Here is a 14,337-nt window from a genome sequence, read left to right on the forward strand (position 1 = left end):
TCAGGATGAAATGAGCTCAAAATCACAAAAGAAGCAAAAAGACAACTAATTCTACCATAAATACAAGAAAAGGAACAAAAGTAGACTGCCCGGACCCTCAACGGCACCTCCCAAGGCAAAGTAGAGAAAACAGAGTCTGAACACGCCCCGTGTCCAGCGAACACGGGGGCGTGCCCAGGAAGCAGCAGAAAAGACAAACCAGTAGAAGCTTCCATTGCCCACCACGGGGCTGTGTCCAGCGGGCACGGGGGCGTGGTGAAAGTACAGCAGGCGCATTAATTGTAATTGCGAATTACAATTAATGAAGAGAGAGAATGTCAGACGGGCACGGGGCCGTGTCCAGCCTTCTGTTCAGCCTATAAATAGAGGAGCTTGTGTCACGACCCCCGATCCCATCCTGGCCGGAATCGGAAGCCGCGAGCAGTCCAGTGGTACCGGTGATTATTTTGAAAAACACATTGCAGCGGAAATTTCATCAGGACCGTGAGTTAGGAAAATATCAGAGTTTAGAAACACCGGATTTTTATTTAAATAGATGGAATAAATTCCATGTTTTACAAAGGTAGCTTTTAATGAAAACAATATTTCTTAAGTTGATTTAATTAATAAAATAAGCCACTTCTTGAAGTCTTTTAGTGCCGGATCCAATCCTTACTCCAATCTACTGTAATTACCTGAAACGCGTTTTAAAAAGGTTTTGTCAGCGGGAAATACTGAGTGAGTTCATTCATTTTACTGAAAACGACACATTTGTTATAATTTACAGTATTAAGAGTTTTTACATATGTTTATTATCAACCAACTTTCAAGAATAGGTACTTGTCACAGACCAGCTCTGTGACTGTGGTCATATCACCATTGGCTGTCCCAATGAGTGACGTATATCACTTACTTTTAGGCTCGCCCACCTAATGTGATTAAAACAATAGTAATACTGTGCACAATACCCCACATACCGGCTGTAATTTGGTGATTACATAAACTTAATCACTGTAATTATAACTTTGAAAAATGATTTGGAGTATTGTAAAACAGTTAATAAAAAGAGAATGACTCACTAATCATCATGAAGGATTGAGTTAACAAACTTCTTGATTCTACTTTTCCCGCTAATTAAGCATGTACTTTATTATTCTGGATCTTCTGATGATTTAATAGTTTGTTTGATTGTAAGGGTGTAGTTGGGAGTGTTTTTGGTGGTTTAACAGAATAGAATACGTATTGGTGTAAAACCCAAATCAAACCTTAACGGTAGTCATGAGATTCGAACCTTAACGAATTTCACAAAAACCGGGTTAATGATCAATACAGCTTTTACGATAACTCACGAGATCAAATTCTCCCAATAAATGACAAAGTGCAATACTTCAACTCATTTATCGTATTAACGACAAACGACAAAGTATAATACTTCAACTCATTTATCGAATTATCGACAAACGACAAAGTATAATGCTTCAACTCATTTATCGAATTATCGACAAACGACAAAGCATAACCCAATGTGGGCGGCACTTAGACATTTTTTGGATATATTGATCACTCGGAAAATGAATCGTAATAGCGATTGAGTGATTATTGGTTAGAACACCAACGTATAGAGAGAAGAAGAAGAGAAATGAGCAAAGAAAAATGAATCCTAAGCTTCTTATTTATAGCAAGCAAGCAGGCAGCTCAATTCCTTTTAGTGACGTGCTTGCTAGCTAGCTTGACGTGCTAGCTTAGTTATATTAATTCAGCTGCTTAACTCGTTTTTCTTGTATAACTTTTAAAATATGACGTTTTATAAAACGACGAATATGTCAATAGAACGAGCATATTTTTATCTACATTTTAACCTAAGTTTCATTAAAAACGGAGTAAGGAAAAAAAATAATATATTTTATTATTAATATTAAATGTTCTTATACGACCCCATATATATCTATTTTTAATAGACCTTACTTAGCTTAATTAATCTTGTTAGCTTAATTAATATTGATTAACTGATTAATTAATCATACTAAACTTAATTAGGGTTTCCTTATTGCATAATTATCATACTAAATATTAATTTTAGTGAGGGTTGTTACAGCTTGGTTCCATTCTCTCTCATCCCTTGGCACACCACCTCTCTCACACTTCATCCACCACCCACCACCACCATAACACCATCATCCACCACCATCATCCATTGTCCATCGTAGAGTGTGTGAGTCGTCTCGGGATCCAAGATTGATAGTAAGAGTTCTTGACAATTAAGGCCATGTTTGCCTAAGTCTCTTACATCACTTGGTGAAGACATGTAACATCTCGTATTTTCAATCTTTCTATTTTTGACAAATCTGCTTGTACTTTCTATTTTTGTAAGTTGTACCTTTGTCGTATTGGATTCTATTCCCAAATTGTACTCGAGACTTGAAATCATAATGGAAATGCATGATTTTATTCATATATGTGTTTATATGCTATGTTATTACACGTTGAAACACGTTGAAACTATGTTAAGCACGTAAGAACAGTGAAATTCCATCTAAATCCCAGCTCTTAAATTCATCGCTGCCAAGAGATTACCCTAAACCGTACGAAAATTTGGAATTCGTACGTTAATTCGGTTGAGATATCAAAATTTGGGTTAAAATAATTTTATACTATTTTATTAGTATTTTAAATAAATAAATTAATAATGAAAATTAAATAAATAAATAAATATATATTAAAAACTGAATTTTTATTGGTTTTTTTTAGTATTTTGTTAGTTAATCTAACCCCGTTAGTGAAAACCCGGTTAAAGGAGCCTAACCAGGTTAATTTTATTAAAGGGCAGCACTAACTGAGTTAGAAAACTCAGTTAGTGGCTAACCCAGTTAGTGGCTGGTTATTAAAAAAAAAGGGGGGGCTTTATGCGCGCGACCAGGATCGAACCGGAGACCTCTTGTTCAACAAACATAGCACTAACCACTCGGCCGGGCATGCCACATCCAAACAAACTAGGAATCAATTAACTCTTATGCGCTAATTACGTGCACCTTCCATTTCAAACCTTTAACCGCCAAAACCTGCAAACCGTGTTCTTTCCTTTTTCCGCTGCCGACTACAAATCCGGCAATCAATTAACGATTGATTGCCCGGTTACCTTAAACCACCTTGCCTTTCCTTTTAAACCAACCCGACACCACCCTATATAACCCGGCTCCATCCTTCACTTCGAAACCGTACCACATCTCATTCATTACTCGATTCACCTCCGTCCACTCCGTCGCCGGGATCCTCCGACCAACGCCTCGCCGCCCTCGCCGCCGTCGACCACCGCCGATCGCCGTCCGGTACGGATTTTCCGTTTCCCGTTCTTTTATACATATACGTAGTTCAGATTATGCGATTTTTTTTATAAATTCATGCACAAGTTACTGTTAGTATATTATATTATTATCATTATTATTATTATTATTATTATTATTATTATTATTATTATCGATATTATCAGATTATTATTATTTAAAACAGGTTTATTTATTATATTTATTATTTATTATTATAAAAGCAGAATTATTAATTTTCTGAAATTTAATTATTTCAGTTTTAGTTATAAATCAGAAATATTATTTATTTATATCTGAAATATTATCATAAATCAGATTTATTTATAAATTCCAGAATTTATATTATTTGATTTAAATCAGAAATATTTTCAGAATTTATATTTTTAAATCAGAATCATTATTTATTATAAATCAGTATTTATACTTTAAAAACAGAAAAATATTATTTAGTATTTAAATCAGAAATTATATTTTTATTAAATCAGAATTATTAATTTAAGACATAATTAATACTTTAAAATTTAGAATTATTATTCAGAATTATCATTATATATATATATATATATATATATAATCGGAATTATTATATAACGAATAGATTTACTATTTCATTTAGATTAGCAATATTATTTTAGATTATTAATCCATAATATTTATATAAATATATATATTAGAATTACTGTTATTAAGTATATGCTATTTAATCAAAATTTTTAAGTAATAATATTATTAATCAGTATTCATTTTTATTTATTTACTTATGTACAAATAATCTGTCGTATATATATAAGCATATGAAGATTATTTAGAAATGTTAATTCCAAATTTTATAAAAGTCTTGATATTTAATCCCTAAATTCCCAATAATTAATCAAATCCTCAAAATTTATAGGGTAATTCTCTTGTGCACATCCTCTTGGGAAATTCCTAATTCTTAATCTTGTTCCAAGAAATACGCAACGCACTCTAAGGTGAGTATACATGACCCATTTTCTATTTTCCACTTTTGGGTGCAATATGTATTACATATCAAACCACACAACACATTAAACATTTTATGCACACTCTATCCTTACTCTATGTGATACATTTTAATCATGTTAGACATGTTATGCTATTGTAAACACCTAATGACTATGTGTTCATTAACTTCGTACAGGCCTCCCCTAACAATGGTAGCGCTATAGGTTGAGAAACGCCCCTCCTGTTCTATGAGCAGGTATTGTTAGGTTAAACTATGTCAACATACTCAAACTCGTTTGGGTACACTTTAATTGCGTTAAACTTTGGTTTGGACACATAGAGTAACATCGTTTCGAGTATATACTGTTAACATGATATTGTATTTCACATTTGGATATGAGCAAACATTTTAAACACGTATTATGCTATGTATGAAAACTTGTATACTCGCCAACATGCTTTTGTTGACTTTATTTTAATACATATTGCAGGTTGATTGATCAAGATACAAGAAAACAAGCTAGGATGGCTTAGAAACTCATTCTAGAAATAAACTATTGTTTGAATTTATATTTGATTGTTTGAAACTTTGTATTATCCTTTAGAATTTAATAAAATGATTTAAATTATATTGTCACATTTAGTGTTATGTTGTTTTGAGCAATTTGTTCGTCTCATCCCGATGTTTCCGCCATCGGTTGGGGTGTGACAAGACAAGTGTTTAGTATAATACTTTTTATTTTTAATCTTTTGCACTTTTTATTTGGTTTTGTATTAATGACTTTAATAACTAGTTACTTATGTTGAAGGTGATCTTTCCTTATCGTTTTTCCGTGGTGTCTTGGCATTATTTTACTGTCTATATAAAATAAAAGATTTTCACCATTCATATCTCCACGGTCTATATGGAGGTATGTTGGCTACCTGATCGGGGGTTAAGGGAACGGTTTGGTAAGGGTCTTGCCCTTGTTCAGCGTTTAGAGGTCCTGCTTGGGACCTGGGTCAATTTTAGTAGGATCTCCTTCAATGCCCATAGGTATTGGATGGCGGGGATCCAAACTCTTTGACCCCCTCATAAGTTAACTACTATTAATACTATAACCCGGCTATTTAGGACTGTATCCCTGCTGACTCAGACTACTTAGCCGAGGGTAACGTCACCGCCAAAAGCGGGGCCTACCACAATTTGCATTAATAACTTAATTCATTATCTTTCAATAATCCGACCCTTTAGGATTGTATCCTTGCTGACTCAAACTACTGGGTTGAGGGTAACGTCGCCTTCAAAAGAGGGGCCTACTACAATAACTAAGATAATCTCTTAAACAAGTGCAAAAGTGCGAAAATAATCAAAGGTTATACTAATACACATGTCGGATCCAAGTGATTCATCTTGTCTATCTGTTTTTATTTTATTTTTATTTTTCAACATTTAGTTAGTTTTTATTTTTCTTAGTTTAAAACATTTTTTTCTCACTTTCTGATTTGATTAGACGTTGAGGATAAACCGGTATTAAAAGCTCTTGTGTCCTTGGACGACCTCGGTATCTTACCAACACTATACTACGTCCACGATGGGTGCACTTGCCCATATGTGTGTTTAGTGTTAGTGAATATCGTGTTTTATAAATTTAAAACTTGGCTAAAAGTGTAAAAAAGGGGCTTAAATAATCATCAAAAATATATTACACCTAACGCACATCAACTGACATGGCTGGTTAACATCTTACCTGTGTATAAAATGATTATCAGCCTCATTTGCTCACACAATCGACTGAATTTGCCCAATTTGTAGAATTAGGGTTTTGAAGTAGAGTGCGTTTGTGTGTGCAAATGAGGCTGATAATCATTTTATACACAGGTAAGATGTTAACTAGCCACGTCAGTCCACACATGTTAAGCCACATCAACAATATTTTAACCTAGTTAGTGTTTTTTTAACGTGGGAGTATTTTACAAACAAAAGTGAATAGTTCGGATTATTATTGGTGATTAAATGAGTTGGGATTATTATTGGCCAATAACAGTGAGTTGGGATTATTTATTTCCAATTTGCCTAATTAATTTTACCTAAGTTATTTCTAATCTCTATATTCTTAATGATATTTCCCTAATAACTTATCAATCTTTTTTTCTGTCTATAGTTCCGTTTTAATCTCCAAAATAACATATTTAATTTTACTAAATTATTTTATAATATTACCCGCTCCTTTAGAGAAATTATTATTATTATTATTATTAAATCTGATAAATATTTTAAAATATTAGATTATCTCCTATACGAATTGTTTAAATCTATATTAAATTTAATTTTATAATTATCTTTTAAGTGATGACTTCAATGAATGACATGTGTCCCTTTATTCTTTTTTTTTGAAAGGCCAACAAATTCGTTATCAAATCAAACCAGCTAGCAGGTTACTAGCTTACAAAGGTACAGTACACACACCAGGAAATCCAAAAACTTACATGTCAACTACCACCCCAATCTATGCATATTAAAACTACTCCAAATACTCCAATCCAAATTCAATTGCTTAGACCGAGCCTTTATCCACAGAAAGGACAGTCCCTTTATCTCCCCAATAACCTTTTGTAATGAGCAATGGCCTTGCTCAAAAATGACTTCGTTTCGGCACCGCCAAATACACCAGAAGACCGTATGACAAATTGCTTGAAATGCCTTCTTGAATTTAGCTGAGCCGCCAACATACTGGTGTAAGTCAAGAAGGTCTCTAACCCGGAATGCGTATATCGGTTGTATCTTGCACCATTGCGTTACAAGCTGCCATATCATTTGGGCAAAACTACACGTTACAAAAAGATGTTCCGTATCCTCTTGCTCCTCGCCACACATCGGGCATAAACAATTAGGCATGTTTATATTTCTCCTCACTAATGCACACCTTGTCGGTAACCTGTCCAAACACGCTCGCCATGTAAGAATCCCGACTTTCTTAGGTACCCAATTGTTCCAGTTAAGCACGTACTCCGGGTCGCTAAACCTTTGCTTTATAAGGCCTTCCTTTATGCTCCCAACCGTAAACTTCCCTGAGCCGTCCAAAGCCCATCGCCATTCATCCTTCATATGTGACCTACCGAAACCATTCAACAAGCCTACTAGCTGAACTAACTGGGCCGCCTCTACACCATCCGAAATAGCCCTTCTCCATTCCCAGTTCCACCCCAAACTCCCTCCCAACCAACGATCCGAAACTGCTGCCATCTTTTTCTTTTCCAGAGCAAACAGAGCTGGGAATCTTATAGCTAACGTCTCATCCCCAACCCAATAATCCAGCCAAAACATAACACTGCAGCCCCTTCCGACTATCGCAATTATTGATTTTTCAACTGCTACCCCTGCTCTTTGTATTTCAGCCACCGCCTTTGTCACCTGCTTCCAAGGGCCGGGAATTGTTAACTTGGTAGGGATGAAATTCCAGCCCCGACCATTGTTGTGAATAGCCCATATTACCCTTTTCCACAACCCACTTTCATCCTCCTTAAACCGCCACCACTACTTCGAAAGCATAGCAAGGTTTGCATCCCGCAATGACCCAATACCGAGGCCACCATATTCAACCGGAGCTACGACCTTTTGCCATGCCACCCAATTAAGTTTTGCTTGATCCTCCGACCCTCCCCAAAAGAATACTCGTCTCATACGATCCATCGCTTGAATGACCTTTTCTGGAGCCCGAAACAATGAGAAGTAATATGTGGGAAGCGAATTTAGCACCGATTTAATTAATGTTACGCGCCCCCTATCGATAATTGCTTGGCCCTCCAAATAGATAATCTTCTTTTAACAGTGTCCAAAACCGGTTCCCAAAACTTGCTTAAGTTCATATTGGCTCCTATTTGCAAACCAAGATGAACAAATGGGAAACTACCCACTTTACACTTTAATAATGCCGCCACCTCCAGTATTTCGTTTGTTTCCACCCCTATCCCATAAAGACAACATTTCGCCATATTAACCCGAAGCCCCGACACTAAATTAAAACATCTAAGTAGTTGCCTAAGGTTCTTGGCATTGAACATTGACCAATCCCCTAAGAAAACTACATCATCTGCATATATGAAATGTGAGAGAGTCAACCCTTGCCCACCGCATGCGAGACCATCAAAAAGTCCCACCGAACATGCTTTCTTCATGACTCTGGACAACGCCTCCATCACAATGACGAATAAAAACTGGGAGATTGGGTCACCTTGTCTAAGGCCCCGATAACAAACAAATTCTTGTGTCGGAGAACCGTTTACTAAAACTGAAGCCTTAGCCGATGAAATGATCGCTGAAATCCACCTCCTCCAAAGTGGCGGGAAGTTCATTTGCTCCAAAATAGCATCCAAAAAACTCCAATTCACCGAATCGTATGCTTTATCTATGTCTACTTTGAAGAACATACCCCTTCTCTTCATCTTTTTTATCCACCCCACGATCTCGTTTAACATTAATGGTCCATCCATGATGCTCCTCCCCGTCAAAAAGGCCGATTGTTCGGGTGACACCAACTTCCCAATTACCTTTTTCAATCTACAAACCAACACTTTGGATAAAACCTTGTTAATACAACCGATCAAGCTTATAGGCCTATAGTCCGAAAGACTCAACGGGTCTTTGACTTTAGGAATTAATGCTATAAACGAAGAAACACAGCCTTGATTCAGTCTTGCATGCTAAAAAAACTCCTCGAACACAGCCATGAAATCATCTTTCAACCCTTCCCAACACCTTTTAATGAATTTGAAGTTGAACCCGTCTGGTCCAGGAGCCTTTTCCCCGTCACACGACCATACGGCCTCTTTTATTTCCGCCAAAGAGAATGGTTCAATCAGTAATTCAGCCTCCGAGTTGGTTAGGCGGGACAAATTTGGACACACAAACGGCGGCCGGTCCTTCATCGGCTCCTTAAATTTTTCAGCAAAAAAAGTAAAGGCTTTGTCCTTTATTACCGTCGGATTTGACACCCACTCCCCGTTTACCATTAACCCATTAATTCGGTTGTTTGATGTATTTGCGTTTATAACCCCGTGAAAAAATCCGGTATTTTCATCCCCTTCCACCGCCCACTTAACCCGAGCTTTCTGGCGATAATCCAACATTTTAACCCTATCATATTCCAACATAAAAGACTTGCATTCTTCTCTATGTTGGAGTTCCGTTGGCCTCAGGTCCCTTAGTTCAGCTTCTTTTTCCAATTTTTCAACTGCCTCCTTTTTTTTATTATAGACAGCATCCCTATGCCTTCTTTCAAATGCCACACAACTCCTAATTTTATTTTTTAAGAACTTCAGCTTGGTTGCTAAAGCAAGATCTGCAGGCCCATGGAATGAAAAAGACGAGCAAAGGCCTCCCACATACTCCATAAACCCCGGCATCTCCAACCAAGAGTTGAAAAAACAAAACGGGATATGCCCAAAATCCGTCGGTACCGTTGACAAAACAATTGGGCAGTGATCCGTAATGTATCTGGTCAAAGCCGTTACTGTCGCCAACGGCCATTTCCCCTTAAACTCACTACATACCAAGTATCTGTCAAGTTTGCTCAATTTATCCCCCCCTATCTGATATGTATGTGTAACTGTGCCCTCCCATATTATACTCGTGCAGATCAGCTAATTGAATAAAATTGTTAAACGATCTTGCATTCGCACTGACAAACTCCGAGTTAACCCTCTCCGACGGCCACCGGACATCATTGAAGTCCCCCATGAATACCCACATACCTTGCATTGACTATTTTAATTCCCTAAGTTCTTCCCACAGACCCCTCCGGCGCACCGCATCATTCGGTGCGTATATATTAACCAAATTTACGAACTCCCCTGTTGCCACCAATGTACCAGACGTAACCAAATAATACCGACTCTTAATCGAGCTAACACAATGGAACATAGACGGGTTCCATAAGCTAATTAACCCCCAGATCTCCCATCAGAAAAAACCTGCTCAAAGTGAAACACTGACCTGCCCCAGAAAACGTTCGGCTGGAAATAAGCGTTATTCCCAAGCTTGGTCTCTTGTACAGCCATAAAATGAATGCCATGGGATGTTTTCAACCCCCTAATCCAGGTTGTCTTCCTCTCATCCCTCACCCCCCTTAAATTCACGGCTAGACAATTCATTGTGAACCTTCATTGTCACCCTCGCCATCAACAATCTCTTGTATTTCGGATTCAAAACCTATCAATCCTATACCTACAACCGCTCCAACCCTAACCGTTTCCCCTACTTCATCCTCCATCACAATAGGTTGAGCCGCTCCCGCCGTGGCGAATTGCGGATCCGCTACTGAACCCCCATTTACCCCCATCGGAACCGATACCCCATCACCACTATTAACTTCAACCCTACCTTCACTGTTGTTGCCTTCATTGACTTGTTCATGCACACTTTCCACAACTGACTTTGGTACAGGGGTATTGAGGTCTGGGAATGAATTAGTGGGTGTTATAGTATTAAATTCCTTGTCAAAAGGACCAACTGTATCTGATGCAGCCTTGGGAGATCGAAGCCCACGTGGCCTTTTTTTTGGCCTGCTTGGAGGTGTTGGCCCATTAATATTAAGCAAGCCCAATTTAAATTGTTCTACCATTGAGACCTGGCCCCCCACATTAAACATACTATCTGCCATTGTCTCGGGACCCCCTATGTCCCTACCACACCTAGACTCCTGAGCCTCAGCTGATTTTCCATTCTCCCCATGCACATGCGTACCTTTTTTCCCAATCCCTACGTCTTCCATCGACTCATCGACTTCCTGCCTCTCCCGACTATCCAACTTCTCAACCGGAGATTCATCCTCCGGTCTAAACTCACCTTCCTCCCGACCACCGTCCCCGATCACCGACTCAGCTGTCTTTGTCGGACTCCCGTTATTTGCTTTCGAGAAACCTTGTAGCACTTCCCGTAATCGAGAATCCTTGTCTTCAACCACCCACACCGAATACTGGTTGCCCTCCCATACCAACTCTACTTCCTCATCAATCCATCCAGCCACCTTAGATAGTATGCAGCATGATCCTTGTGAGTTGTCTGACTCTTCCCATGAGAATTTTGATCCATCAGCCAACCTTCCAAACAAACCACCCACTTTATCAAAGATCTTGTTGTCTCTCAACTGCATAGGAACCCCCACTATTCTGATCCATGCCAGTCTATCAAACTCAATTTCTTGGCCTTCCCACAGTGTTACTGAAGCCAATACCTTTGCCCATAACAATTCATGTACCTGTATGAACTCCATGGCTAGTCTTTTTTCTTTGAAAACAATCAACACCTTCAAGCCACCAACGTAACTCACCGGATTTTCTACAAATCCGCCTTTCACTAGCATTGTTTCCACCATTTTTAACGATTGAAGGTCCTTTGCTTCTCCTATGACCGAGCGCATAATGCAATGATCGGGGTATAACGCCGCCTTGTCTTCAATTCGTAACGTCTTTTTCTATGACGATGGTGTTTCATTTGTTTTACAAGCAGCGTCCTTATACCTAGTACCGTTCATAAAGGTCAGTGGAGGGTCCTTTCTCACTTCTGTATGACCTGCGAAATGTTGCCCATTGTTCCTCACTGGAACATACTGGCATGTAAGTTTTCCATGGTTCTTGTCGTATCTTGCCACTGATACACTCAACTTCGCCTCAAAGATTTTTACCGTATTCATTCCACGCAACGTTTCCTGCAAGTCAACCACCCCCTCACACCGCACAAAGCCAAAGAAATTCCCCCTAGCATCCTTCTTCTTCGCCACATATGCATCCTTCACCTTCCCGTGTGGCTGAAACGCCTTCCACAACAATGATTTCGAAATCTCCCCTGGTAAATTGGACACATAGAATGTCGTTACCGGTCTCTGACTATTGTTCCCCCCTCTGTTTTTCCGGTATCTTACCTCTTGAAACCTCTGGTCGCCTCTCAACATCCCTCTGAGTTTTCTTCCTCTACCACTAAGAGATACTAGTTAGTTTGCTCTACATGTGTCCCTTGTCCCTTTATTGGTTTCTTTTATTATATAGTATAGATTATGTAAATATTATTTTGTACTATTTATGCATCTAATAATATTCATGTATGTATTCTGGTATATATACCTTATAGACAATTAAAATATTTTCGTTAAAACACTTGCATACAACTAACGACTACAATCATAGCTAAAGTTTGGTTAATATTTTATTAAATCATAATAAAGTTGATGTAAATCAATCTTTTGTTAAGCTAATATGATAAAATGTGTTTTCAGAAAAGTCAATTTAAATTAACTATAATTTAAAAATAATACACATGCAGTACATGGGAACTAATTTTAGTTATCCGTTTGGTCTACAAACCAAAGTTGGTTTAACGTTGACCTAACACAACTACCCTTCACTTTATTCATGTCATGGTCTTACATCAAGAGTTTCACTATTTTGTTTCTTTTGGCCGGCCATGAAGTTGGACAGGAAGGACCACCGGCCAGGGTCTGATATTTCGAAAGGCACGTTATTTTTTAAAAAAATTTCGATATGTATATGTAAAAATAAATAAATTAATAGGGTATACCCATACAAACACCAACATAGGCTCACTTACAAAGTTATTTTTATGGTTTAGATTTGTTACTAGCCCATTGGCATTAGATTTAGACCTTTAGTGAGCTCAATACCCAATTTCGTTAAGGCCTAAAAACACGTTTTTTCGAGCTCGAACAGGATACATGAATTCTCAGGGCCGTCCTGTTTGATATTTAAATAATTATTTGGCAATAAAGCAAATTTTAAACCTTATTAAACGTTAATCAAAACTTGTGTCATCAACCAAGAAAAGATTAACGAATTCTAAAATCAAACTGATAAAGAATAAATAACGATAATCAAAATACAACTTTGCCACAAAAAAAAACTTATCTATATCCAAAAAATACCCAAAGACTAAAACGATTATGTTACAAATGCATATGACAAAAAATCATATTCGATGGGGAGCCCGATACCCGACCTGGTCTAACGCTTGAATCCATGAGTTGAAGAAGGAGAGTTGATCTCCTATAACAAGCGAAACCCTCGTTTTGTGTTGCTGAGACATGCGCCTAAGGAGAAAGTCTTTGCAGCCGAAGTCAGCTGAGAAGCCGAGTGACGTGCCAGCACTACTAATTAATTGAGACCGCAAATCCTGAAATCAAGAAACTAGAGATGGGTGTAGCTAGGTCTAGTGGTATATGAACCTATACCCGACTATTTTATGTAATATAAAATATAATATGTTTGTAGTTTGTTCCGCGTTAGAGTAAACAATGCTACCTAAAATTGGTTTGTATTGTTTTGGTGAAGTTTTGTGATTAAACTCAGTTCATATTTTTTTGGTTCTGATTTTGGTATTTGTTTAGTCTTGTTTTGAGTTGATGGAACTGTTGGTGATTTAGCTATTTGGTTTCTATTTTATTAATTAAATTTTGATTTGATGTGCACAAACTTATACATTTGGCCTTATTATAGCTTTGAAATTCTCTAATTTCATGGTAAGGGTGAATAATGCCCCTTCCTTGGGCGTTTTCCGCTATATGGCAGTACAGTTAGCAAGGGACATTATTGGACGTTTTCTAAAATGGGTGTAGTGGGGATGTGGGTATTATGTTAAAAGGGTGTAGATAATTAAATAAAAATAAAAAACCCAACAAAAAAAGCTATTAGCCAAGAAAAAGGAAGATTAAATGTGATTGGTCCTTCAAATTTGGACAGAGCGTTATTTAAAAAAACGCCTAGGGGGAATTTTTTATCAATAACGCCCAATAATGCCCAGGGGGTGGGGAGGGAGCGTGTTTGGCCGTGATTGAGGGCAAATTTTGAAAAAATCACGCCCACTAGGCATGGTCTTATTCATTCTCTCTTTTTATCTATACTATTTTATAATTTATAATATTTTTATCTATACTATATTATTATACATATAAGTAGAACAATGAAAAATTCTCGATTTCTCGATGAGGATCCGAGATCGATGTTGGGGACGAGGATGGGGATGCAATCAGGTGCGTTTTATTCTTAAAATCCTAATTGATTGTTGGGTAAACTCTATTATTTA

General features: G+C 37.5%; 1 protein-coding gene across 1 annotated transcript; it reads right to left on the bottom strand.

Moving 5' to 3' along the window:
* Window positions 1-8,948: 8,948 nt before the first annotated feature.
* On the bottom strand, window positions 8,949-9,650 carry LOC110901053. The gene has a single exon (XM_022147908.1). It carries the CDS (start codon window positions 9,648-9,650, stop codon window positions 8,949-8,951), a length of 702 nt encoding a protein of 233 aa, XP_022003600.1.
* Window positions 9,651-14,337: the final 4,687 nt, after the last annotated feature.

This window comes from Helianthus annuus, chromosome 13 (genome assembly GCF_002127325.2).
Source record: "Helianthus annuus cultivar XRQ/B chromosome 13, HanXRQr2.0-SUNRISE, whole genome shotgun sequence".
Taxonomy (NCBI): domain Eukaryota; kingdom Viridiplantae; phylum Streptophyta; class Magnoliopsida; order Asterales; family Asteraceae; genus Helianthus; species Helianthus annuus.

Bases quoted from the DNA above. Each gene is read 5' to 3' on its own strand.
- LOC110901053 (XM_022147908.1), bottom strand. From the start codon at position 9,650: ATGCCGGGGTTTATGGAGTATGTGGGAGGCCTTTGCTCGTCTTTTTCA.